Source organism: Chiloscyllium punctatum, chromosome 37 (assembly GCF_047496795.1).
Source record: "Chiloscyllium punctatum isolate Juve2018m chromosome 37, sChiPun1.3, whole genome shotgun sequence".
Taxonomy (NCBI): Eukaryota; Metazoa; Chordata; class Chondrichthyes; order Orectolobiformes; family Hemiscylliidae; genus Chiloscyllium; species Chiloscyllium punctatum.
Genome location: NC_092775.1, coordinates 3,700,908 through 3,727,558, shown reverse-complemented (window position 1 = coordinate 3,727,558; position 26,651 = coordinate 3,700,908). Strand labels below are relative to the sequence as shown.

Here is a 26,651-nt window from a genome sequence, read left to right as displayed (position 1 = left end):
ATTCTAACCTCCCAAAGATTACAAGTGACCTTTACAGAACTGAAAACCAAAAATCTATTTTCAAGTCAAAGTTTCCAAATAATAACGATGTGCTATAAACTGACATTGCAATGAAATAATCGATCCCCACGTGTCTAATTCTCCCTAATCTGTGCGAGTGTTTGCCTAGTCCTGCAATACGCCTTCTAAAGCTTGTCGTGTGCTTCCGCCCAAGCCAAGGACTCATGTACTTTGCACTTTCAGTGAATTGATAAGAGAGCTTTTGTTCCTGGGGTTATTCTGCTGTGAGTGGGTAAGCTGTCTCCAAGTCATGAATTAGACAAATTCTGACAATAAATGACAGGAAGATCTGGAATTCTACAGAATGAGAATCCAACAGCAAGGTAAGATCGAGTTTATATGATGTTTGTTCCTTTAAATTCTGTTTAGTTTGATACAGTGACTTGGGACTATTCAGTGGAGATGTACGTGACCTGGAATCAAATCATTACCTATTCAGTTAAAAAAAAGTAAAAGTGAGAGTTGTCTGTACAATCACAATTAACCTGGAATAAGCCAGCAAAAATTATTAATTCCAAATGTCAATGGAACCCAATTTAATTGGTTTCGTCAGGCTGTAGTTTCTGTTTCTGAACAATTGGTCTTTAGTCACTCCCCTGCAACAGTTTCGGTTTTATAATTAATTTGCCATTTGTTGTCAAAGGCAAATTTGCTCCTGTCCAAATGCAGTGGCAGTAACAGCTTGCTTTCAGAAGGTGTCTTTCATACAGTTAAAATGTCTCAGGAACCTCACAAGACCATAATTGAACAAATTGTGGTGTTAATATGAAGAGATATGGAGATGACCACTGACACCTTGTTGAAAGGGGGATAGAGAAGCACAGGGCTGCAACGTTTTCAGGAATGCAGAGTTTGTCCCCACCTAAAATGCCCTGTATTCCCACTGAGGCTTCACTCCCTCACCACAGCTCCTCTCCAAATTGCATTCTTTCCCCACAGCCTCCCCCTGCCGGATGTTTCTTGGCTGAGATTCAGCCTGGAGGGCTCCAATCTTCTGTGCAAGACCCCAGCACACAGGCACTGCAGAAACAAAGTCCTATCTTCACATTGAAGATATCCACTGGCAAGCTGTAAGACATGACCATGGTGCTAAATGACACAGTAATGGGTAAATCACCACAAGCTGCCTTTAATTCAGCTGCTTATTAAGAAATCTCGCAGACAATCAAATACTGAAACAATGATATAAACTTTGTTGTATGTAGCAACCAAAATAAGACCCCTCAAGTAAGCATATTCAGACCCACAATCTGCCCTGGCTATTACCCAATTAATGTGGAAGTTGCCTGTGTCCCACCAATGGTGTCTGTCTCTGGATGTGTCTCGGGTTCCATCCTTACGCAAAGTTGTTCTCCGGAGTTCTGCTAAAGGGGGATTTCTAGTGTTCAATTCCTATACAGATTTTTATCCTTCAGACCAATACTGATGATTCTTTAAGGTCCTTTCATCCAAATTGCCACAAGTCTGCAATTTGCCTTTTTATCAGAAGTAGCTTCTTTGTTCTTATTATATTTGGCATTGACTGTCTGTTTGAAGACACAGCTTTTCTGTGACTAACTCCTTAAATCCTTCTGCAGGCCAATCATTGTCTTTGTACCATTAAACATTCTGTTAATCATGCAGGTACCAAGGTAATTGTGTTCAAATAGACTCCTCTCCTCCTTTAGCTAGATGGCAAGGAGGCATAGTGGTTAGCACTGCTGCCTCACAGTGCCAGAGACCTGGGTTCAATTCCTGCCTCAGGCAACTGTTTGTGTGGAGTTTGCACGTTCTCCCCGTGAATGCGTGGGGGTGCTCCGGGTGCTCCAGTTTCCTTCCACAGTCCAAAAATGTGCAGGTTAGGTGAATTGGCCATGCTAAATTGCCTGTAGTGTTGGGTGAAGGGGTAAATGTAAGGGAATGGGTCTGGGTGGGTTGCTGTTTAGAGGGTCAGTATGGACTTGTTGGGCCGAAGGGCCTGTTTCCACACTGTAAGTAATCTAATCTAGACATGGACAATTGATTCCAATTCATGTATAAGTTTGTCCTTGACTTTTACCAGTTTATTCCAGACCGAATTTTTTCTGTGTGTAACACTTTATCTTCTGTTCATTTATTCAACCGATGAACAGTTATTAAAGTTCTGAAATCTGTAATATCAAACAATCGGGTGTAAGGGACCACAGCTAGTTCTGTTTTTGGCTAGAAGGGAGGAAAATGGAGGTTTGACACTTGAGGCCACAAGTGATAGACAGAGCTATTCGGTTCCACAAACAATGTCTCAAATCTGAGCTCTGCAGTCCTGCCACATCCAGTCATGACTGGTGCTGGATAATTAATTATTAACAAGTATCCCCTTCTTCAATGATGGGGAGTCCCCGCAGGTCAGTGCAAAAGATCAAGCTGAAACATTCATAACCCTCTTCACCCAGAGGTGCTGGTTGGATGATCCATCTTGGCTTCCTCCCTCACCAACCAAAACCAAATCTCTCGATTGACCTGAAATATTTTTCAGAAACAGACCTGACAAAATAGAGCCTGCCTTTTCTCCACTTCAGGCTGGTAAACTGGAGCTGGGCAAAAATGTCTGATGGCCAGGAGGGAAGCCCTTGTGCTGAGCCGCAAGATGACAGAGAACATGAGGAGCAGCAAAGTGAAGACCAGGATGTGAAGGAGCACAACACCAGGTATGTTCCTGAGGCTGTCCCTGCTTTGGTGTGTACTTCATACTGTGATCCAGAATGTTCAGTACGACGAGGTCAGAGAAACTCTGGTAGAGGGAATGAGGAATTGAGTGGCGGTTTCTGGGTTATAAGGATTGTCTGGGAATATGAAGAAAGCTGGCCAAAGATATTCAAAATCAAAAATAGAGATTGCTGGAAAAACTCAGCAGGTCTGGCAGCAGCAGTGGAGAGAGAAAACAGAGTGACCCAGTGATTCCAGTGACCCATCATCAGAACTGATAGCTACTAGGAAAAGGTGGTATTTATGCCGAAGGGGGTGTGGCAGCGAGGGGGGTGGTGGTGGTGAAGGAAGTGGATAGATGGAGCTAGCACCCAAAGAGAGAGCGAGAGATAAGAAAGGGGTAGATGAGATGAGAGGATTATTGATGCTGAATGAGAGCTGAGAGTCGAGAGAGGAACAGAATGGGGTGGCTATTTTGAAAGCAACAACCCATTTCATGATAGGTCCAGGATGCAGGGGTCGGTAAAAAAAAATGGAAGGATGGAATCAGGCTGTAAAATTATCGATTTGATTTGATTTATTTTAGTTATGTGTACCTAAGTACAATGAAAAGTTTTGTTTTGTGAGCAGTACAGGCAGATTATTGCAAATAAGGACCTACAGATCATCGGGAGGTTAGACAGAGCGAGGTATACAGGTTATACTGTACAGGAAGTGTACAATGTAAGGTCAACATGAACATTATTTGAAAACTCGATATTGAGTCCGTGGAGCTGCAGGGTCCCCAAGTGGAAAATGAGCTGCTGTTCTTCCAGCTTGTGCTGAGCTTCACTGGAGCACTGCAGCAAACCTGAGACAGAGATTTTGGCCAGGGAACAGGGTGGGGTGGTAAAGTGGCAGGGAACTGGAAGCTCAGGGTCTTTTTTGTGACAGAACCTAGGTGTTCTGCAAAGCACTCATCCTGTCTGCGTTTCAGCTCCCCACCAACCTTCTCAGAACATATGCCTCTCCCACTCAATGAGATCAGGGCTGACCTACTTCAACATCATTTCCCTCACTGCCTCCATCTCCCTTGAAATTTTCAACTTATTGAAATCTATCAATCTCAGTTTGGAATGTACTAAGTATTCCTTCCATATTCTCTCAAGACAGAGAATTCTCAAGATTCAGAGATTTGGTGTTGGCCATTGTTTAATGGCCTTGCCAGTGACACCCACAAAGTGTGAACAAATGAAAACAGAAACCACCACCCTCTGAGTGAGAAAGCCCCTCCTGATGCCAGCCCTGCAAGGCCAGTGCCTCTATCTGAGCCCGGCTCCCCTAATCCTAAACCACTGACACGAGCAGTCAGGGGAAACATCTTTCCCAAATCCATCCTCTCAATCCCTGTAAGGATTAAGAGCAAATTACTGCGGATGCTGGAATCTGAAACCTAAAGAGAAAATGCTGGAAAATCTCAGCAGGTCTGGCAGCATCTGTGAGGAGAGAAAAGAGCTGACATTTCAAGTCTAACTGACCCTTTGTCAAAGCTTTGACAAAGGGTCAGTTAGACTCAAAACGTCAGCTCTTTTCTCTCCTCACAGATGCTGCCAGACCTGCTGAGATTTTCCAGCATTTTCTCTTTTGGCCTCCCCTGTCAGGATTATGTCTGTTTGAATAAAACATACTCTCATTCTTCTAAACTCCAGAGAATAACGATCCAGTCTGTTTAATATTTCCTCAGAAGTCAACCTCTCCATTTCGGGGATTAGTTTGGTGAGTCTTTGTTGTATTCCGTTCACAGGAAATAAATCTTTCTGTAGCTGAGAATCCCAAACTCCAAACAATACTCCAGATGTGTCTCACCAAAGCTTCATATACTGTGAGATATCTTTACAGCTCTGCTTCCATCCTGTTTTGATGTGTTTGTAGCTGATGCTCATTCTGGACACGCCTGATGCCAGAGTGAAACCTGACTTGATGAGACATTGGTTTTATTTCTGGAATTTGATTCCAGTGAGGCTGAACATGGTCACACGAGGCTGCCAATGTACTATTAACAAGAACGTTAAAGTTTATTACAAACAAAAATAAAAAAAATTAATTTGCATGCTCTTTAAGAGCTATTTGAAACAGCACCACATCCACAAGCATCCCCTCCCTCCCCCACCGACGCTCAGTAGCAGCAGTGCGTATCATCTACACGATTCACTGCAGAAACTCACCGACGATCCTCAGACAGCACCTTCCAAACCCATGACCACTTCTATCCAGAAGGACAAGGGCAGCAGATACAAAAATAACAACACATGAACAAGGAACAAGTGAAGGCCACTCGGCCCTTCAAGTCTGCTCTGCCATTCAATGGCTAATCTAATTTTAACCCCGACTCTACCCTCCTGAATTTCTCTGATAATCTTTCTGCCCCTGGGTCATCAAGAATTTATCAACCTCTGCCTTAAAAATATTCACAGACTGCTTTTTGAGGAAGGGGGTTCCAAAGACTCTCAATCTTCTGAGAGAAAAAAAAGCTTCCTCACCTCTGTCCTAAATGAGTACCCCCTTGTTTTTAAACTCGGACCCCTAATTCTAGATTCTCTAACAAGAGAAGCCACCCTTTGCACACCTACCTGGTCAAGTGCCCTCAGGATCTTATACATTTCAGATAAGTCAGAGGTGAAACTCCAGAGGGTACAGACCTAGACTGACCAGCCTTTCCTTTTAATACAATCCAGCCATTCCAAGTTTTAGTCGAGTGAGTCTTGGTACATGGGAAGACCACCCCCTGCAATTTCCCCTCCAAACCACTCACCATCCTGACTTGGAAATATATCGCCGTTCCTTCACTGTCACTGGATCAAAATCCTGGAATTCCCTCCCTAAGAACATTGTGGGTCAACCTACAGCACATGGACTGCAGCGGTTCAAGAAGGCAGCTCACTCCCCACCTTCTCAAGGGGCAATTAGGGACGGGAAATAAATACTGGCCCACATCCCATTAAAAGATTTTTTAACAAATCAATTAAAATGTAAACAGGAGTTCAAACAAAGCCTTTTTTCCACCAAAACAGCCTTCCCTAGGGAGTGGTGAGGAAGTCGGATTTGTTACGACTGAAACAGCAGGGAATAATACTGACAGGTTCAGGTGATAGCTAGAAGAACACATGGGGGGGGGGGGGGGGGGGGGGAAGGAATCGGGATCATGACAGTTTGAGGGGGGTGGGGGGTGCACTCATGAGGCACCAAAACAGTCCTTGGGGCTAAAAGGCCAGTTTCTGAGTTGGAAATTGTAGCTCATCTTGCTAATTGTTGTTCTGTTTTTCAGATCAGAAAGCTTTAAGTCTCTGTTCAGGGCAGAGTCTCTGAGGGATCAAGGTACTGAGATCAAACCACTGGAGGAGGAAACGTAGGTGAACAGCTGTTGTTAAATACACCTCAACTCTTAGGACTTATCAGAGCAAAGATCAGTGTGTGAGGACCTATCAAAATAAAGATCTGTGCAAGGACCTATCAGAGTAAAGATCAGTGTGTGAGACCTATCAAAATAAAGATCTGTGCAAGGACCTATCAGAGTAAAGATCAGTGTGTGAGGACCTATCAAAATAAAGATCTGTGCAAGGACCTATCAGAGTAAAGATCAGTGTGTGAGGACCTATCAGAGTAAAGATCAGTGTGTGAGGACCTCTCAAAATAAAGATCTGTGCAAGGACCTATCAGAGTAAAGATCAGTGTGATTTGGCTGAGGAAAGTGAATGGACCATAGGCCAGTTTGTGGATGACACAAAGTTAGGTGGGAAGGCTATTAGTGGGATGATCCAAACATTCCACAGATGGATATAGACAGGTTAATGAGTAGGCAAAAACTTGGCGATGGAATATAATTTGGAGAAATGTCAAGTTGTGAACTTTGGCAGGAAGAATAGAGGAGCTGAATATTATTTAAATGGAGAAAGATTGCAGAAAGTTATAGAACAGTGGGGTTTGGGAGTCCTCAGGGTATACACTGACAGGGTTGACTTTGGGGAGGTTGTTAGCTCCCTGGAAGGGTCAATCGTTACAGATTGAGATTGAAGCTAAATCTCATGGGAATGGAAAAGAATGTTATGTGTACCGAGGCACAGTGAAAAGCTTTGTCGTACGAGCAATGCAGGCACATCACAGAGTTAGGTAGCATAGATAGTAAATAAGTAAACAGCGGCAAAAAGAAAAACACAGGTACAGGTGAATGTTAAGAGTTTGAGAGTCCATTCAGTATTCTAACAACAGGGTAGAAACTGTTTCGAAACCGGCTGGTGTGTGTGTTCAGGCTTCTGTACCTTCTCCCCAATGGTAGAGGTTGTAGAAAAACATTGCCAGGGTGGGATGGATCTTTGAGAATGATGGGGGCCTTTCCCTGACAGCGGGCCTGGGAGATGGATTCTATAGATGGGAGGTTGGCCTTTGTGATTGTCCGGGCCGAGTTCACCACTCTCTGTAACCATCTCCGATCTTGAATGGTACAGTTGCCATACCAGGTAGTGATACATCCAGACAGAACACTCTCAATGGCATACCTATAAAAGTTGGTAAGGGTATTCGCCGTCATGCCAAATTTCCTTAGCTGCCTGAGGAAGAACAGACATTGTTGGGCCTTTGTAACCAGTGCGTCCACATGAAGAGTCCAAGAAAGCTTGTTGTGGATGACCACTCCCAGGAGCTTGACACTCTCCACTCATTCCACCACTGTGCTATTAATGTGTTGGGGGGGAAATGAGTAACATCCTGCCGAAAGTCAATAATGATTTCCTTTGCCGGCAGTGAGAGCTAGGTTGTTCTCAGTGCACCATTTTTCCAGGTCTTCCACCTCCTGTCTTAGTCTGTTTCGTCGCCATCTGAGATTCGACCGACAATGGTGGTGTCATCAGCGAATGTGTAAATGGCATTAGTCTGGTATTTGGTGACGTAGTCATGGGTATACAGTGAGTACAGTAGGGGGCTGAGTACATACCCCTGGGGGGGCTTCAGTGTTGAGTGTTAGTGAGGATGAAATATTGTCCCCAATCTTCACTGATTGTGGCCTGTGGGTCAGGAAACTGAGGATCCAGTTGCAGAGAGTGGAGCTTAGTCCGAGATCACTAAGTTTGGTCATCAGTCTCGAGGGGATAATAGTGTTGAAGGCTGAACTGTAGTCAATGAGTAGGATTCTTACGTAGCTGTTCTTGGTGTCAAGATGTTCTAGGGAGGAGTGAAGGGCAAGTGATATGGCATCTGACGTGGATCTGTTGGTCCGATAGGCAAATTGGAGTGGGTCAAGAGTAGTGGGGAGGCTGGAGGTGATTAATGCCATGACCAGCCTTTCAAAGCACTTCATGCCCACCGAGGTTAGGGTCACTGGGCGGTAGACATTGAGACATGCTGCATGAGCCTCCTTAGGCACAGGGATGATGTTGGCCCTATTGAAACAGGCCGGGACAGTGGCCTGCTGCAGGGAGAGGTTGAAGATGTCCGAGAAGATCTCTGCCGATTGATCTGCGCATGCTCTGAGTGCACAGCCTGGTACTCTGTCTGGTCCCATCGCTCTCCTTGGATTCACACGAGCGAAAACTGATCTGACCTCTGATGTAGTGACCGTTGGATCAGTTCGTCAGGACTGGTCAGAATAGGTGTTACCTCTCTGCTGAAATTATGCTCAAAGTGAGCATAGAAGGTGTTGGAGACAATCTGGGAGGGATGTGTCATTGTCTACTATCCTGCACTGTCTCTTTTTCGAACCGGTGATGGATTGCTGAGAAAGGAGACTTTCAGCTGAAGCTGAGATTCATCAGGACACAATGAACAAATCTGAAAGGGAACAGTAATTGGATAGCAGGAGCTGCAGAGGCTGCAGCTGTTGTTCAGTAAGGGGGCTCTTCGTGGTAGATGTGGCACCAAGGAGCCAACCTTGTGAGGAATCACCATCACAAAACACTGCAAATATCAGCTTGGCTCAGAGTTGAGAAGATTATACCTTCATGTCACACTCCAGAGCTGTGAGCACTTAATCATGGTTAACATATCCGTGCAACACTGAGGAGATGCTGCACTGTCAGAGGTGCTGTTCCTGAGGTCAATCCTTTGTTTCAATGGAGAGTGCAGGGGGACATGCCAGGAGCAGCACCAGGGAGACCTGAAGATGAAGTGTCAACCTGGTGAAGCCACCAAACGGGACTACTTGCATGTCAAATAGCATAAGCAACAAGTGATAGGCAGAGCTAAATGATTGCAGAACCAACGGATCAGATCTAAGCTCTGTAGTCCTGCCACATCCAGTCAGGAATGGTGGTGGACAATTCAACAACTCACTAGCGGAGGAGGCTCGACAAATCTCCCCCTCCTCAATGATGGAAGAGCCCAGCACCTCAGGGCAAAAGATAAGGCTGAAGCTTTCACAGCAATGTTCAGCTAGAAATTCCGAGTGGATGATCCATCCAAGCCTCCTCCAGCGGTCCCCAGCATCGGATAGCAGGCTTCAGACAATTCCATTCATTCCACGTGATACCAAGAAATAGTTGGAGATACTGGATATTGTAAAGGCTACATGCTCTTCCGACATGCCAGCAATACAGAGGAACCTTGATTATCTGAACAAGATGGGAGGGCACTATTTCGTTCAGAGAATCGATTATTCGGTTAATCGTTTCATTGCCTTTCCTCTGGGGCTCAGAGTTCTCTGTTAAGTCTGCTCCCCGTTCAGGAGACAAAGTAGCAGTACACTGCGCTCCCTGCCTGCCCCAAAAAACGCCTACCCAGCTGCCCCCAAACCCATCCAGCACCGCCACCTACACCCCCATTCACCCCCTCCCCCGTCCGGTGTACCCACCAACCGAGTCCCATCTGCACCCCTGCCCGCCCTGCCCCCCTGTTTACCCACCCCCTCATGTATACCTGCCCCCTGCCACCCCCCAGCACCTCCTCTGGGACAGCCAGAGTGGACATCAACAGTAAGACTGCAGCTGCCTTTGTGGGGTGAGTCTCCAAAGAGCGGACACACACACACACACAACGTTTTACTGCAACTTTTTGACAGGTTCCACCTTTGCCCTGTACAGGACAATGTTGGAGAGATTATCTGGGGAAGGGGGGATTCAGAGTACACCCTTGTGTAGAGCTCCAGGGAAAGTGTTGGGACAGAGAGGTCAGTTATTTGGAGACGGTGCCTGGACTGTCCAGGACTGTTCTCAGCAGCATTTCAGTGAGCCGAGTTTGTTTTTAATCAGTGTAAACAAAAGACATAATCAGGGTTGAAACAGCTGTTTGATGTAATGTTTCTATCAGGACCTCGAGATCTCCTTCGGGTAATCCGATATTTGGATAATTGAGGTCCCTCTGCAGTAAAGAGGACTTGTGCTCCAGAACTTGCCATACTCCAAGGCATGCTCTTCCAATACAGTTACAACACTGGCATCTCCCCAAACAGGTATGTCCTGTTCATAAAAGCAGGATAAATCCCGCCCAGCCAATTACCATCCCATCAGTCTACTCTTGATCACCAGTCAAGTGATGGAAGGGGTCATCCACAGTGTTATCAAGCAGCACCTGCTCAGCAATAACCTGCTCAGTTACACCCTGTTTGGGTTCCCCCAGGGCCACTCAGCTCCTGACCTCATTCCAGCCTTGAGTCAAACATGGACAAAAGAGCTGAATTCCAGAGGGGAGGGGAGAGGGACAGCACTTGACATCAAGGCTGCATTCGACTGAGTGTGGCATCACAGAGCCCTGGCAAAACAGGAATCAATGGATATCAAGGGGCAAACTCTCTGGTGGTTAGAGTCATACCTGACACATAGGAAGATGGTTGTGGTTGTTGAAGGTCAGTCATCTCAGCCTTGTCTACCCTTTGAAGTGGATGTGAAAGAACTCATTCATTGGATGATTTCAAAGAGCAGGTGAAGTCTGCATGCAGGAGAAAGTGAGGACTGCAGATGCTGGAGATCAGAGCTGAAAAATGTGTTGCTGGAAAAGCACAGCAGGTCAGGCAGCATCAAAGGAACAGGAGAATCGACATTTCGGACATAAGCCCTTCTTCAGGAATGACACATTTTGAAGTCTGCATGCAGTCATCCATAAACATCAGAGGATCAAGTAGTCATTCTGTTTACAGGATCTTACAGCACATTACCAAATTTATTCTTTCATTATTTCATGTCAGTATAACATGGCCAGCATGTGTTGCCCATCCCCATGACCCTTGAGTTGAGGAACTTGCTCAGAGTCAATCATAATACACTGGGTCTGCAGTGATGGGTAGGCCAGACTAGGGAAGGAAAGGATGGTACGTTTCTTTCCCGAGAGGTCATTAGTCAACCAGCTGAGTTTATTAATGTTTGTTGCTTTGGACACCATAACTGAGACTAGCTCAGTATTCCTGACATATTCACTGCATTTAAAGTTCACCATAACACCCCCCAGGATGTTAGGCTTTGCCTTTAGATTGCTAGTCCAGGGACATTAGCACATGTCAGATGACCTAGCACCGACATTACAACCGTGACTGTGTTTCAATGCTGATGAGTTGGCTTTAAGCCAGATTGAGAGCAGAATGGTGGTGGATACCTGTGATTTCTAGCTTACCATTGATATTTCTGACTTGCTGCCATTCCACCAGAAATTGAGAGCATGGTTTGTCATTGTTCTTCACAGGTGGTTCTTCAAAGGATTGAGTGGCAAAGAAGCAGAGAGAATAATTCTCCAACCAGAAAACAAAGAGGGAACTTTCCTGATCAGAGAGAGCCAGTCAAAGAAAGGTACCTCAGAGAGTGACTGTGTGAGCTTGTCCTGGAAGTTATAGAGTCAGAGAGATGTACAGCACAGAAACAACTCTTTGGTTCACACCGACCAGATATCCTAACCTAATCTAGTCCCTTTTGCCAGCAGCTGGCCCAGATCCCTCCAAACCCTTCCTATTCAGCCTCCACCACCTCTGGCAGCTCATTCCATACAAGTACTACCCTCAGCGTTAAAAAGTTGACCCTTAGGCCTTTTTTATATCTTTCCCCTTTCACCCTAAACCTATGCCCTCTAGTTCTGGACTCCCCCACCCTAGGGGAAAGACCTTGTCTATTTATCCTATCCTTGCCCCTCAGCCTCCGACACTCCAGGGAAAACAGTCCCAGCCTATTCAGCCTCTCCCTAAAGCTCAGATCCTCCAACCCTGGCAACATCCTTGTAAATCTTTACTGAACCCTTTCAAGTTTCACAACATGCTTCTGATAGGAAGGAGACCAGAATTGCACCCAATCTTCCAAAAGTGGCCTAACCAATGTCCTGTACAGCCGCAACATGACCTCCCAACTCCTGTACTCAATCATCTGACCAATAAAGGAAAGCAAACCAAAGACTTTTTTCACTATCCTATCTAACTGCAACTCCACTTTCAAGGAACTGTGAACCTGTGCTCCAATGTCTCTTTGTCCAGCAACACTGCCCAGGATCTTACCATTAAGTGTAAGAGTCCTGCTCTGATTTGCCTTTCCAAAATGCAGTATCTCACATTTATCTGAATTAAACTCCATCTTCCACTGTTCAGCCCATTGGCCCATCTGATCAAGATCCTGTTGTACTCTGAGGTAACCTTCTTCGCTTTCCACTACAATCTGCAAAATTACTAATTATAACTAACTAACACATCCAAGTCATTTATATAAATGGCGAGAAACAGTGGACCCAGCACCGATCCTTGTGGCACACTGCCAGTTATAGGCCTCTAGTCTGTAAAGCAACCCTCCACCACTACCCTCTGTCTACCTTCAAGCCAGTTATGTACATAAATGGCTAGTCCTCTCTGTATTTCATGAGATCTAACCTTGCTAACCAGTCTACCATGAGGAACCTTATTGAACACTTTACTGAAGTCCATATAGGTCACATCCACTACTCTGCCCTCAATCCTCTTTGAGAATTTGAGTTGTTTGATACTTAGGGACAGTTTAATAGCCCTGTATGAGTTTGTCGAGAATGGGTGATATTTACTCAGAGTGAGTGAGTAAAGGTGTATCTGGAACCCCTGCACTCCTGCAGTGCTGTGCATGAGCAGCAATGTTTCATTCTGAAAACTGCTTGCATGTTTCCACCTAAATACATGTTTCCACTTGCATGTTTCAGCTCGTCCTAAATTCTGTCCGCACCCCCCCCCCCCCCCCATAATAACATGTACAAAGTTTGTATCATCCAGAAATCAAACCTGCTCTCCTTACCAAGTCTGACCAAACAGACTTAAGATCCATGACCAATGCAGCTAGTTCAAACTGAAGTAGCCAAGCAAACCACTCAGTTGGATTTGTGGAGGCAGCTCACCACCACCTTCAAGGGCAATTAGGGAGGGGTAATAACCCCTGGCCTTGTCAGCAATGCCCCCATCTTGACATTGAACACAAAAACAAGATCAAAAGCCACACAACACCAGGTTATAGTCCAACAGGTTCATCTGTCAGTGATTCAATGCAGGGTAAACCCCTCTGCTAATTAAACCAAACACCCAGAAAAGTTCACCTCAATCTGTTAAAGTACAAGTGACAGAGAACTGCCAAATTCCACTATTTCAGGGAAAAACATCAATTTTATTCCTTAACTCTAAAATGAACATGAAACAACAATTATTTACAACTCTAAGCCTCCTTCCTCTTGAAGGTTTGTTCTCTCCCTCCCACTCTGTAACAACCAACTGATCTAATAAAGCCCCTATTAAATTTACAGCAACTCAAGTTTCTAAACCAGATAGTGTTGACCTTTCTCTGTTTATAGATCTTCCTGGATCATCTTCAATCTTCTGCTGCAAAGATGTTTCATACAAAAAAGGTACCTTTTAGAGAAACTATGGCAAAAAGCAGTTGTTCAAATGGCTGTTGGTGCTCTTTCCCTGGTTAACTATCCAAAATGCCTGCTTTTTCTCCCCAAAACATCAGATATTCTCATTGGTTCAATGTTGTCAAAACAGTAAAATTCAAATTTGATTGATTTTTAGTATCTTTGAGCATAATTTAAACTGCTTGGTCACAGCCAAATGTTACGTAATTTCAATTTTCCAACACACACTGCTGTCAGTCACATGACAGGTACCTGCATTCACTCTCTCTTAAAGGTACAGTACACGCCTTCAACTTCAGAACGAACCAGATTTCAGAATGCTGCTCCTTCACCAGGTAACACGTGGCGCAGGATCATAAGACACAGAATTTATAGCAAAAGATCACAGTGCCATGTGATTAAATGATATATTGAGCAAACCTAGATTGCTGTTAAGTTTTTTGTCTTTTAGAATGGGTTGCTGGTTTTAGTTCATTAATATATGAGTCATAGAACTTCTTTTAAGTCACATTCTTGAGATGCCTTAAAGTTTTATAAAAACAAAGGTGACATCTCAGCTCAGAAAATGCATTAAGGATGTGAGGTTAGAGACTGTCTACATCAGACTTGTTGGACGATAAAATGGTGTTGTTTGATTTTTAACTTTGTGCACCCCAGTCTAACACCGGCACCTCCAAATCATCACAGAAACAATAGTAGACCATTCCATCTCCCTCACCGTCTGTACATTGCCTGGTCAACAATACCATACATTACTGAGAAGTGCACACAGTCAAATGGAGAAGGTGTTACTTAACCATGTCATTGGGATCTAACCAAGGCAAGGGGATGTGGTGAGGTATAGCATTGTATTTACCAGACTATGGCATGGTATGTTCCTGGGATAGAGCTGGTATTGGAGAAGTATCCAAGGATAGGATCGGATGGAGCCAGATTTAGTTTCTCCCATCTCCTGAAGCATTTTTCCTTTACTGCATTAGGTTGCTATGCTTTACTGGTGAAGCATTGGGATCCCAAGCTGGATTTTAGAGTCATGTCCTACAAAGTATCCAACAGGCCCAGTGGCTATTACATCAACCCACGGGTCAAGTTCATCAGCCTACCAGAGCTGGTCAAGTATTATCACAGTAAGTTTGGATTTTGCTTTTCTCCTTTGGTGAAGCTGTTGAGCTGTTGGGGTTAATAAAACAGAGGGAAGTGGGATTATGTTTGGTAGCTGAGAACACTATGAGTTCCAAAAGATATTCAGTTTTCGAAAGGATTAATCTGACCTTGGAGGTGGATTCAAAGATTCCCATCATTATTTTGAAGAACTGTAGGGGATTTCTCTCCAGTAACCTGTCCAAAGTTTATTCCCATAGTCAACTTCACAAAATATATAATTAAATCCAAAGATGTGCAGGTAGGTGGGTTGGCCCTGGGAAATGCAGGGATACAGGGATAGTGTGGGGGGTGTGGGACTGGGGGGGATGCTCTTCGGAGGGTGGTGTGGACCCAAAGGGCCGAATGACCTGCTTCCTCATTGTAGGGATTCTATGATTATCACACTGCTGCTTGTGGGATCTTCCTAAGTATAAATTGGTTGCTGAATTTCCTACATTACAACAGTGTCTACACTTTAAAAATGCTTTATTGGCTGTGAAGAGTTTTCCAATGTCCTGAGGACATGCAAGGCATTCCTCAAATGCAAAAATGTATTTCAATTGATTAACCCTTTCAAAGAACAGACACAGACACGAGGGGCTGAATGGTCTCTGTGTGTGTGAGTTTGAAAACATAGTTTAAGGACTGAGCCTCAACCTTTGCTTGTGACCCAGAAAAACATGTTACACGTGGAGTGCATCCTGTTACTATCATACTGTTTCAGTTCCCAATTTTATTTCCATTCCACTTAAACCCAATCCCCTCTCCTCCATCCCCACCCTGAATCTTGTGGCTGATTCCCATTGGCTGATATTTGGTTTCGGAGTCAGTTCCAGCACTCACTCCTCACCCTGGAGGGATGTGAAGGCATCAGACAGAGGGGCTGGCAGTTGGGACAGTGTCACTGAACCGGTATCAGCCAGTTATTAGGTCCCAGCCAGAGTATTGTGTCCAGTTCTGGACATCATGCCATGGGAAAGATGGGAAAACATTGGAGAGAGTGCAGAAATGATTTACAAGAAGGTCTCCAGGAATGAGAAACTTCAGTGATGAAGATAGATTGAAGAGGTTGGGACTGTTCTCCTTGGACAGAAGAAGACTGAGAGGAGATTTGATGGAGGTTTTCAACATCATGAATGGCCTGGGCAGTGTTGACAGGGAGAAGCTGTTTCTCACTCAGTAAGGAGTTAGGGTGAGGAATGAGCTGTTTAGAAATATGGTGGAGGCAGGTTCAAGTGAGGCATTAAAGAGAGGATGGGATGGTTATCTGGATAGAAATAATGTGCAAGGGTCTGGGGAAAAGGCAGGAGATTGGCACAAGATAATGATGGAGGAGAAAGTGAGGACTCTAGATGCTGGAGATCAGAGCTGAAAATGTGTTGCTGGAAAAGCGCAGCAGGTCAGGCAGCATCCAAGGAGCGGGAGAATCGATGTTTCGGGCATCAGCCCTTCTTCAGGAATGAGGAAAGTGTGTCCAGCAGGCTAAGATAAAAGGTAGGGAGGAGGGACTTGGGGGAGGGGGCGTTGGAAATGAGATAGGTGGAAGGAGGTCAAGGTGAGGGTGATAGGCCGGAGTGGGGGTGGGGGTGGAGAGGTCAGGAAGAAGATTGCAGGTTAGGAAGGCGGTGCTGAGTTCGAGGGATTTGACTGAGACAAGGTGGGGGGAGGGGAAATGAGGAAACTGGAGAAATCTGAGTTCATCCCTTGTGGTTGGAGGGTTCCTAGGCGGAAGATGAGGCGCTCTTCCTCCAACCATCGTGTTGCTATGGTCTGGTGATGGAGGAGTCCAAGGACCTGCATGTCCTTGGTGGAGTGGGAGGGGGAGTTGAAGTGTTGAGCTACGGGATGGTTGGGTTGGTTGGTCCGGGTGTCCCAGAGGTGTTCTCTGAAATGTTCCTGTCTCCCCAATATAGAGGAGGCCACATCGGGTGCAGCGGATGCAATAGATGATGTGTGTGGAGGTGCAGGTGAATTTGTGGCGGATAATGATGTTCATTTGAAAAGCGAGTAGGAGCATGATGCACTGAACGTCCTCCTTATGTACTGGAATAGTTCTGAGTTTCAGTAATTCTATATTGCAAAGCCCTAGTCTAATGTTCTGGGGTCAGGGTTTCAAATCCCACAATGGCTGGTGGTGAAATTTAAATTCAATAAAATACTGGAATAAAAGGCAGGCCCCATGGTGACCATTGCTGATTGTTATAAAACTTCAACTGGGTCACTCTTGCCCTTTAGGGAAGGAAATCTGTTGGCCTTACCTGGCCTGACCTACATGTGACTTCAGACCCACAGCAATGTGTTTAACTCTTAACCATTTCTGAAATTGCCTAAGGAGCCATTGAGTTCAAGGGGCAGTTAGGGAAGGCAGTGAAACTGACACAACTTCTCAATGAATATTAAAAAAATCAGAAAGGTGCAGGGAAAGAATGGATCCAGGGATGAAACATTGTGTACAAACTGGAGAAGCTGTGCTTGTCTTCTTTTGTGAGGGGATATGATCAAGGTGTTCAAAATCACAGGGGGTCTGGACAGAGCAAATACAGAGAAACGTCCAATTGGTAGAGGAATTCAGAAGCAGAGAGTATATGATTTGTTGGGGAACTTCATCATTGAATCTCTACAATATGGAAAAGGCCATTCAGCCCATACTGACCCCCCTGAAGAGAATCCCATCCTATCCCCATAACCTTGCATTTCCCACGGCTAACCCACCTCGCCTGCACATTGTTGGACTGTGGGAGGAAACTCATACAGACACAGGGAAAATGTGTAAACTCCACACAGACAGTCACCCAAGGCTGGAATTGAACATGGGATCCCTGGTACTGTGAGGTAACAGTGCTAACCACTGAGCTGCACCACAAGGTGACCTTTCTCCACAACAGGAGGTTAGGACCCAGAATGTGCTGCTCCTGAGTCTGCTAGCAGCAAGACCCAAAGAGGTGTCAAAAGAGAGTAGGAGGAATTATCTAAAGTGAAAGAATTCGCAGGATGATGGGGAAAGAGGAGGATTTGTTGGTACTATTCCTGCAGAGAGTCAGTATCTACACAACGGGCCTAATAGCCATTAGCTTTCTTCTGTAAAGCAAAAAAAATGTTGATCAGCAGCATGAGTTTCTCTCTAAAGCAGCAGTGTGTTTTTTCTGTCCCTTTAAACAGACAGCTGGAGTCATTGGTCTAAGACTCAGCTCCAACATTGCAGCTCTCCTTCAGTTTCTCATTGAATCTGAGTCTAAATTGTGTGCTCAGATCCCAGGCTGGATTCTGGATTAGTGGTGCTGGAAGAGCACAGCAGTTCAGGCAGCATCCAAGGAGCTTCGAAATCGACGTTTTGGGCAAAAGCCCTTCATCAGGAATAAAGGCAGTGAGCCTGAAGTGTGGAGAGATAAGCTAGAGGAGGGTGGGGGTGGGGAGAGAGTAGCATAGAGTACAATGGGTGAGTGGGACTTCAACAGTTTCCTCATTTCCCCTTCCCCCACCTCACCCTAGTTCTAAACTTCCAGCTCAGCACTGTCCCCTTGACTTGTCCGACCTGCCTATCTCCTTTTCCACCTATCCACTCCACCCCCTCCTCACTGACCTATCACCTTCATCCCCTCCCCCACTCACCCATTGTACTCTATGCTACTTTCTCCCCACCCCCACCCTCCTCTAGCTTATCTCTCCACGCTTCAGGCTCACTGCCTTTATTCCTGATGAAGGGCTTTTGCCCGAAACGTCGATTTCGAAGCTACTCGGATGCTGCCTGAACTGCTGTGCTCTTCCAGCACCACTAATCCAGAACCTCCATGTCCTCGGCAGAGTGGGAGGGGGAGTTGAAATGTTGGGCCACGGGGCGGTGTGGTTGATTGGTGCGGGTGTCCCGGAGATGTTCCCTAAAGCGCTCTGCTAGGAGGCGCCCAGTCTCCCCAATGTAAAGGAGACGGCATCAGGAGCAACGGATACAATAAATGATATTAGTGGATGTGCAAGTAACACTTTGATGGATGTGGAAGGCTCCTTTAGTTTTAACCTGAACATACTCGTTAAAGAGAGATGCTCAGGTAGCAATGCTAAATAATGCTGGGTGGAGTTTCCCTGTATCCAGGAGGAGTGTTGTGGGTCGCTGATTGTCCCAAATTGCACCATTAAACAAACTAAAATGTTCGATTGAATCTATTTCTGTAGGAAATGCAAATGGTCTGTGCCAAAGGCTCGCGAGCCCCCCGCTCAAAAAGTCTCAAAGTATTTCAAAAACGGATGGTTTTGAAATTCCGAGGAAGTGCGTTCTTCTGCAAAGAAAACCAGAAGTTGGACATTTTACAGAAGGCAGGATGAGTAAGTAAATGTTCACTCCACTCGCTGTGACCACCACTGGCTGCCTGTATTTACCCTGAGGAGGTGATGACTGAATGGACTTTTCCGTTGATACATCTGAGGAGCTCCCTCAGCCATTTCAGAGAGCAGTTAAGAGTCAACCACCTTACTCTGGGTCTGGAGTCACATGTAAACCAGATCAGGTAAGGATGGAAGCTTCGTTCCCCTAAAGGACATTAATCAACTCATTGAGGTTTTTTGCCACAATCTAACAGCCTCAAGGTCACTTTTGAACTCAAACATTTTCATTAATAGCTCTGTGATGTAACTACTATACTACAGTAACCTCTCTGTTCTCTCTATGAAAGGTTGTGAACATCCTACATTTAAATATGTTTCCATATTGCCCAGCATTTAATTACATCCATCTCCTAACTCACACCACCTCTCCCCATAACCCCTGTGCCCTCTGATCAACCTTGGCTCCCAATTTGACAATCTCTTGATGTTGACATTTTCATCCTTATTTGCAAGGTCCTTCCTGCCTCTGATCTCCATTAGCTGTCCCACCTTCCTTGATCTCTATGCTACAATTCAGACCTATCACAAATCCCTGAGCTCCACGTGGCTGCACATTGGCATTGGGACATGATTCATTATATAGCTCCTCTGCCAGGGTCTTGTGATGCAGTGGTACTTTCCCTATCTCTAGCCCAGAATCCCTGGGTTTAAGTCCCACCTGTTCCAGAGAGTGTTCAGTAACATGCCAGTAAAGGTTGGCTAAGAGTACCTTGAGCTCCTCAGTATCACAAAGTTTGTGGTTTCAAGTCCCACTCCGGACACCCAAACCCCCAGTTTGAGCTATCACTCTGGGGGAATGCTGCACTGTTTAAGGTGTAGGTGTCATCTTTTGAATGAGACACTAAACTGAGGTCACATCTACTCCCAGGATATGAAAGATCCAACAGCACTATTCTGTAGGAGAGCAGGGTAGTTGTCCTTAACCTTCTCACCAGGATCTATATATACAAATGGTTGTCTTATCATGGTCACGTTACTGTTTGTGGGAGTTTTCCATGTGTCTGTTAGCCACCACATATTACAGGAATGATGCCCCACATTGGAAGTCAAGCCAGCCATTCACAGAAGCATCACCAAACTTAAAGAACCCACAAATATCCCGATTAGACCCAGCCTGAGAGCTTAAACGAGGTTTCTGTATCTAACATGTGTTATTTATTTATTACATATTATTTATTACAATTTATTTACTGCAAATAAAGACTCCGACTATAGATAAACCATCCTACCTCTTGCAAAAATGCCATTCCGTAGTCCCAATTGCTCCACCTCCGCCGTATCTGCTCCCAGGAGGACCAGTTCCACCACAGAACACACCAGATGGCCTCCTTCTTTAGAGACCGCAATTTCCCTTCCCACGTGGTTAAAGATGCCCTCCAATGCATCTCGTCCACATCCCGCACCTCCGCCCTCAGACCCCACCCCTCCAACCGTAACAAGGACAGAACGCCCCTGGTGCTCACCTTCCACCCTACCAACCTTCGCATAAACCAAATCATCCGCCGACATTTCCGCCACCTCCAAACAGACCCCACCACCAGGGATATATTTCCCTCCCCACCCCTTTCCGCCTTCCGCAAAGACCATTCCCTCCATGACTACCTGGTCAGGTCCACACCCCCCTACAACCCACCCTCCCATCCTGGCACCTTCCTCTGCCACCACAGGAACTGTATAACCTGCACCCACACCTCCTCCCTCACCTCTATCCAAGGCCCTAAAGGAGCCTTCCACATCCATCAAAGTTTTACTTGCACATCCACTGATATCATTTATTGTATCCGTTGCTCCCGATGTGGTCTCCTCTACACTGGGGACACTGGGCGCCTTCTAGCAGAGCATTTTAGGGAACATCTCCGGGACACCCGCACCAATCAACCACACCGCCCTGTGGCCAAACATTTCAACTCCCCCTCCCACTCTGCCGAGGACATGGAGGTCCTGGGCCTCCTTCACCGCCGCTCCCTCACCACCAGACGCCTGGAGGAAGAATGCCTCATCTTCCACCTCGGAACACTTCAACCCCAGGACATCAGTGTGGACTTCAACAGTTTCCTCATTTCCCCTTCCCCCACCTCACCCTAGTTCTAAACTTCCAGCTCAGTAACTGTCCCCATGACTTGTCCAGACTTGTCCGACCTGCCTATCTCCTTTTCCACCTATCCACTCCACCCTCTCCTCCTTGACCTATCACCTTCATCCCCTCCCCCACTCACCCATTGTACTCTATGCTACTCTCTCCCCACCCCCACCCTCCTCTAGCTTAGCTCTCCACGCTTCAGGCTCACTGTCTTTATTCCTGATGAAGGCCTTTTGCCCGAAACGTCGATTTCAAAGCTCCTCGGATGCTGCCTGAACTGCTGTGCTCTTCCAGCACCACTAATCCAGAATCTGGTTTCCAGCACCTGCAGTCATTGTTTTTTACCTTATAGATAAACCACTATGGACCAGATGCACAGACACACACACTTCAGACACACGCACCCACACACACATACCCAACCACACGTACTGCCCCATGCACACACACACACACACACACATACATATGCACAAACACACAGGAAAAATAAGTATGTGTGTTATGGATAGAGGGAGGAGCTGGGGAGGCAGTTCAGTTGGGCCCTGTTCACAGGGTCTGTCGAGATAATTCTTATACTGATTAGAATGATGCTTTTCAGTTTCCTTCTCCAGATGCTTTCACATATTTACAGGAGGCATTCTACACTTGTGTGAGGAACAAGAGGATGGCCAGAGTAGGGTAGGGCAGATCAGGGATAATGGAGGGAACTTGTGCCAGAAGTTGGAGGAGGTAGGGGAGATCCTTAATGAAAACTTTGCTGCAGTATTCACTACTGAGAGGGGCCTTGACATTTCTGAGGTCAGCCTGGAACAGACTGGTATGCTAGAACAGGTTGATGTTAGGAAGGAGGATGTACTGGAAATTTTGCAAAGCAGAAGGATAGATAATTCCCCTGGGCCAGACGGGATATACCATCGGTTACGACAGGAAGCGAGAGAAGAGATTGCTGCACCTTTGGCGATGATCTTTGTCTCCTCACTGTCCACTGGGGTAGTGCCAGACGATTGGAGGGTGGCAAATGTTATTCCTTTGTTCAAGAAAGGGAATAGAGATAATCCTGGAAATTACAAACCAATCAGTCTCACGTCAGTGGTGGCCAAATTATTGGAGAGGATTCTGAGAGACAGGATTTATGATTACTTGGAAAACCATAGTTTGATTAGAGATAGAGCTGAAAATGTGTTGCTGGAAAAGCGCAGCAGGTCAGGCAGCATCCAAGGAGCAGGAGAATCAACGTTTCGGGCATAAGCCCTTCTTCAGGAATGAGGAAAGTGTGTCCATCAGGCTAAGATAAAAGGTAGGGAGGAGGGGCTTGAGGGAGGGGCGTTGGAAATGCCATAGGCGGAACCCTAGGAACCCTCCAACCACAAGGGATGAACTGAGATTTCTCCAGTTTCCTCATTTCCCCTCCCCCCACCTTCTCTCAGTCAAATCCCTCAAACTCAGCAGCGCCTTCCTAACCTGCAATCTTCTTCCTGACCTCTCCACCCCCACCCCCACTCTGGCCTATCACCCTCACCTTGACTTTCTTCCACCTATCACATTTCCAATGCCCCTCCCCCAAGTCCCTCCTCCCTACCTTTTATCTTAGCCTGCTGGACACACTTTCCTCATTCCTGAAGAAGGGCTTATGCCCAAAACGTCGATTCTCCTGTTCCTTGGATGCTGCCTGACCTGCTGCGCTTTTCCAGCAACACATTTTCAGCTCTGATCTCCAGCATCTGCAGTCCTCACTTTCTCCTTTGATTAGAGATAGTCAACATGGCTTTGTGTGGGGTGGGTCATGCCTCACAAACCTTACTGAGTTCTTTGAGAAAGTGACAAAACGAATAGTTGAAGGTAGAGCAGTGGGTGTGGTGTACATGGATTTTAGCAAGGTGTCTAATAAGGTTCCCCATGGTAGACTCATTCAGAAAGTAAGGAGGCATGGGGTACAGAGAAATCTGGCTGTCTCGAGACAGAATTGGCTGGACCAAAAGAATACAGCAAGTGGTAGTGGATGGAAAGTATTCAGCCAGGAGCTCGGTGACCAGTGGTATTCCACACAGACCTGTTCTGGGACCTCTACTGTTTGTGACTTTTATAAATGACTTGGTTGAGGAAGTGGAAGGGTGGGTTAGCAAGTCTTTTGATGATACAAAGTTTGGTGGAGTGGTGGATAGTGTGGAGGCCTGTCATAGGTTGCAATGGGACATTGACAGAACGCAGAATTGGGCGGATAAGTGGCAGATGGAGTTCAACCTGGAAAAGTGTGATTCATTTTGGAAGGTGGAATTTGAATACAGAATACAGGGTTAAAGGGAGGATTCTTGGCAGTGTGGAAAAACAGGGGGATCTTGGGGTATATGTCCAATAATCCCTCAAAGTTGCCAGTCAAGTTGATAGGGTTGTTAAGAAGGTGTATAATGTGTTGACTTTCATTAGCAGGGAGATTGAGTTTAAGAGCATCAAGGTTATGCTGCAGCTCTATAGAGCCCTGGTTAGACCACACTTGGAATATTGTGGAGATTTACCAGGATGCTGCCTGGAGTGGAGGGGCATGTCATCTGTAGAAAGGTTGAGGGAGCTGGGGCTTTTCTCATTGGAGTGAAGAAAGGTGAGACTTGGTTGAGATGTAGAAGATATTGAGAGGCATAGATAGAGTGAATAGTCCCAGGGCAGAAATGGCTATGATGCGGGGGCATAATTTTAAGGTGATTGGAGGAAGGTTTTGGGGAGTTGTCAGAGGTCGGTTCTTTACACAGAGAGTGATGGGTGTGTGGAATGCACTGCCAGCAGTGGGAGTAGAGTCAGATACATTAGGGCTGAAAATGTGTTGCTGGAAAAGCGCAGCAGGTCAGGCAGCATCAAAGGAACAGGAGAATCGACGTTTTGGGCATCAGCCCTTCTTCAGGAACTCAGATACATTAGGGACATTTAAGCAACTCTTGGATAGGCACATGGAGGATAGTACAATGAGGGGTATGTCAGTTAGTCTGATCTTAGAATAGGATAAAAGATCATCACAATATCAAGGCCCTGTACTGTGCTGTACTGTTCTATGTTCTATCAGGCACAGGGTGCCTGGTTCACATTATAAAGATCTCTGTCTTATTATTTAAAAGTCACAGCTTACAGAAACAGCTGAGGGAAAATAAACCTAGTTTTCTTTGGGCTTCAAGTGGTTCATCTGTTGAAAACAGAGGGTGCTTTTGGAATGAGGGGTTCTTGTGGCACAGTGGTAGTGTTCCTACCTCTGAGCTAGGAGTCCTCTGTTCAAGACCCACTTGCTCCAGGAGTTTGTCATAACATCTCTGAACTGGCTGCATAGAAAATGTCTTAAACAAAAAAATGCTTCCAAGTGATTTTCAAGAGTGTCCTCTGAGGAGTTGAATTTTGGATCATAAGATAATGGGGTAGGAGGTTTAAAGGGGATGTGAGGAATTTTTATTTCACCCAGAGGGTGGTGGGCATCTGGAATGCAATGCCAATAAGGGAGGGAGAGGCAGAAACTCTCATAACATTGAAGAACAATTTAGGTGTGGACTTGCAATGCCAAGGTATACAAGACTATGGGCCAATCATGGAAAATGGGATTAGAATAGTTGGATGGTTGCTTTCCACTGGTGCAAACATGATGGGCCGAAGGGTCATTTTCTTTGTGGTTGTCCTCTATGACCTGTGTAGGTCAGAAGGCTCCTCTCAATCTTAGTCACGTTTCGATACATAGCAATCATGTGACTTTTGACATGCAGTAGGCCTTTATCATTGTTAATTGGTCACTAGTCCACAGACTGATCAGCCCATGTTTCCAGCTGAAACTCCATTTGGACACAGCCCATGGCTCCAGCTTGTCTGCAAACCATCCAGGTCTGCCTGAACCAGCAGCTGTGTAAACAACCCATATAATGAGGACCAGGTTCCATGCTTTCCAAACATTGAAGCAGTCCTTCAACAATCCTTGATTTTTAAAACGCTCTATTCCCAATTTCAGTCCACAGTCAAAAATACAGAAGAAAAAAAAGACGCAATGAGTATAGCTCACACAACAGTTCAGAAAGGTACAGCGTCTCACAGTTGTTGTGGGGATGTTGGCTGAGATGAGATTTTGATTTGCAGACATTTTGTCCTCTGTCTAGGTGACATCCTCAGTGGAGCCCCCGTGAAGTGCTGCTGTATTGTGTCAGTTGGAATTTATTTGATTTCATTCCTATTGCTTCCAGTAGCTGGTTCCAGTTGTTTGTTGCAGTAGTCGGTATATTGGGGCTAACTCAATGTGTTTATTGATGGAGTCCATGGATGAGTGTCAAGCTTCTAGGAATTCCCTGGCTGTGCTCTGTTTGCTGTCCTATTATTGTTGTGCTGTATCCTTAGTATCTATACTCACAGACAACAAGGACCAAAAGTCCAACTGGGACAGCACAACAATAATAGGGCAAGCCAAACAGAGGGCAGCCAGAGAATTCCTAGAAGCATGGCACTCATCCACGGACCCCATCAACAAGCACGTACCCCTAGACCCAATACACCAACAACTGGAAGCAGTGGGAACAAAACCAAATAAATTCCTGGAGACACCGTACAGCAGCGCTTCACAGGAGGCCTGAGGATGTCCCCCAGACAGGGGACAAAGCATCTACAAACCAACTTCCCAGCTCAGCGAACATACCCACAACCACGGCAACGGGCACCCAGGCTACAAATCGTTCTACAAACCTGGGACAGCAGCTGCTTTAGAATGTCTGGATGTTGTGAAAAGTGCAATATAAACATGGGACTCTTTATTCCGTTAGGGTTGAATGGCAATAATGTCCGAGTGTCTGTGAAGATGCAGAGTGTGGAGGGGACTCCAAACCAAGCCTTCCTCAGGGAGGTCAGCATTCGTAAAGCTCTTCAGCATGGCCGGCTGGTCCAACTTCTGGCAGTGGTGACACAATCACAGCCCATGCTCATTATCACCGAGCTCATGAGTCAAGGTAATGCTGAAGCCTGGTCCAGGTGCTGGGAAGTCCCACTAACAATCACCTACACTTTGTACTGACACAGGTCAATTGGATTATCTGAATCAAATTAAATGATTTATTGTTACATGCATTTCAAAAAAGAACAGTGAAAACTTTTAAGTGTCACTACACTCAGCACCATGTTGATTGACTGCTTCCCTACTTCCTGTAAAGTCTCTATTCCATTCTGCTGGAAAAGCGCAGCAGGTCAGGCAGCATCCAAGGAACAGGAGAATTGACGTTTCGGGCATAAGCCCTTCCTGAAGAAGGGCTTATGCCCGAAACGTCGATTCTCCTGTTCCTTGGATACTGCCTGACCTGCTGCGCTTTTCCAGCAGCACATTTTCAGCTCTGATCTCCAGCATCTGCAGTCCTCACTTTCTCCTCTATTCCATTCTCCCAGTTTCTCCGTCTCTGGCATATCTGTTTTGGTGTGGAGGTACTGGTGTTGTACTGGGTGGACAAAGTTGGGTTATAGTCCAACAAGTTTATTTGTAAGCTTGCAGAGCGCTGCTCCTTCATCAGGTAGCTAGTGGGATAGG

General features: G+C 45.8%; 1 protein-coding gene across 1 annotated transcript in view; it reads left to right on the top strand.

The window, feature by feature from the left end:
* The first annotated feature begins 292 nt into the window (after positions 1-292).
* Positions 293-26,651, top strand: part of LOC140463207 (tyrosine-protein kinase HCK-like) — a 35,123-nt gene continuing 8,764 nt past the window's right edge. Inside the window, exons 1-7 of the mRNA XM_072556999.1 lie at positions 293-383; positions 2,598-2,726; positions 6,029-6,109; positions 11,362-11,465; positions 14,505-14,651; positions 18,835-18,984; positions 25,900-26,082. Coding sequence (XP_072413100.1) covers positions 337-383; positions 2,598-2,726; positions 6,029-6,109; positions 11,362-11,465; positions 14,505-14,651; positions 18,835-18,984; positions 25,900-26,082 — 841 coding nt within the window. The 5' untranslated portion in view covers positions 293-336. The remainder of the gene's footprint in view (positions 384-2,597; positions 2,727-6,028; positions 6,110-11,361; positions 11,466-14,504; positions 14,652-18,834; positions 18,985-25,899; positions 26,083-26,651) is intronic.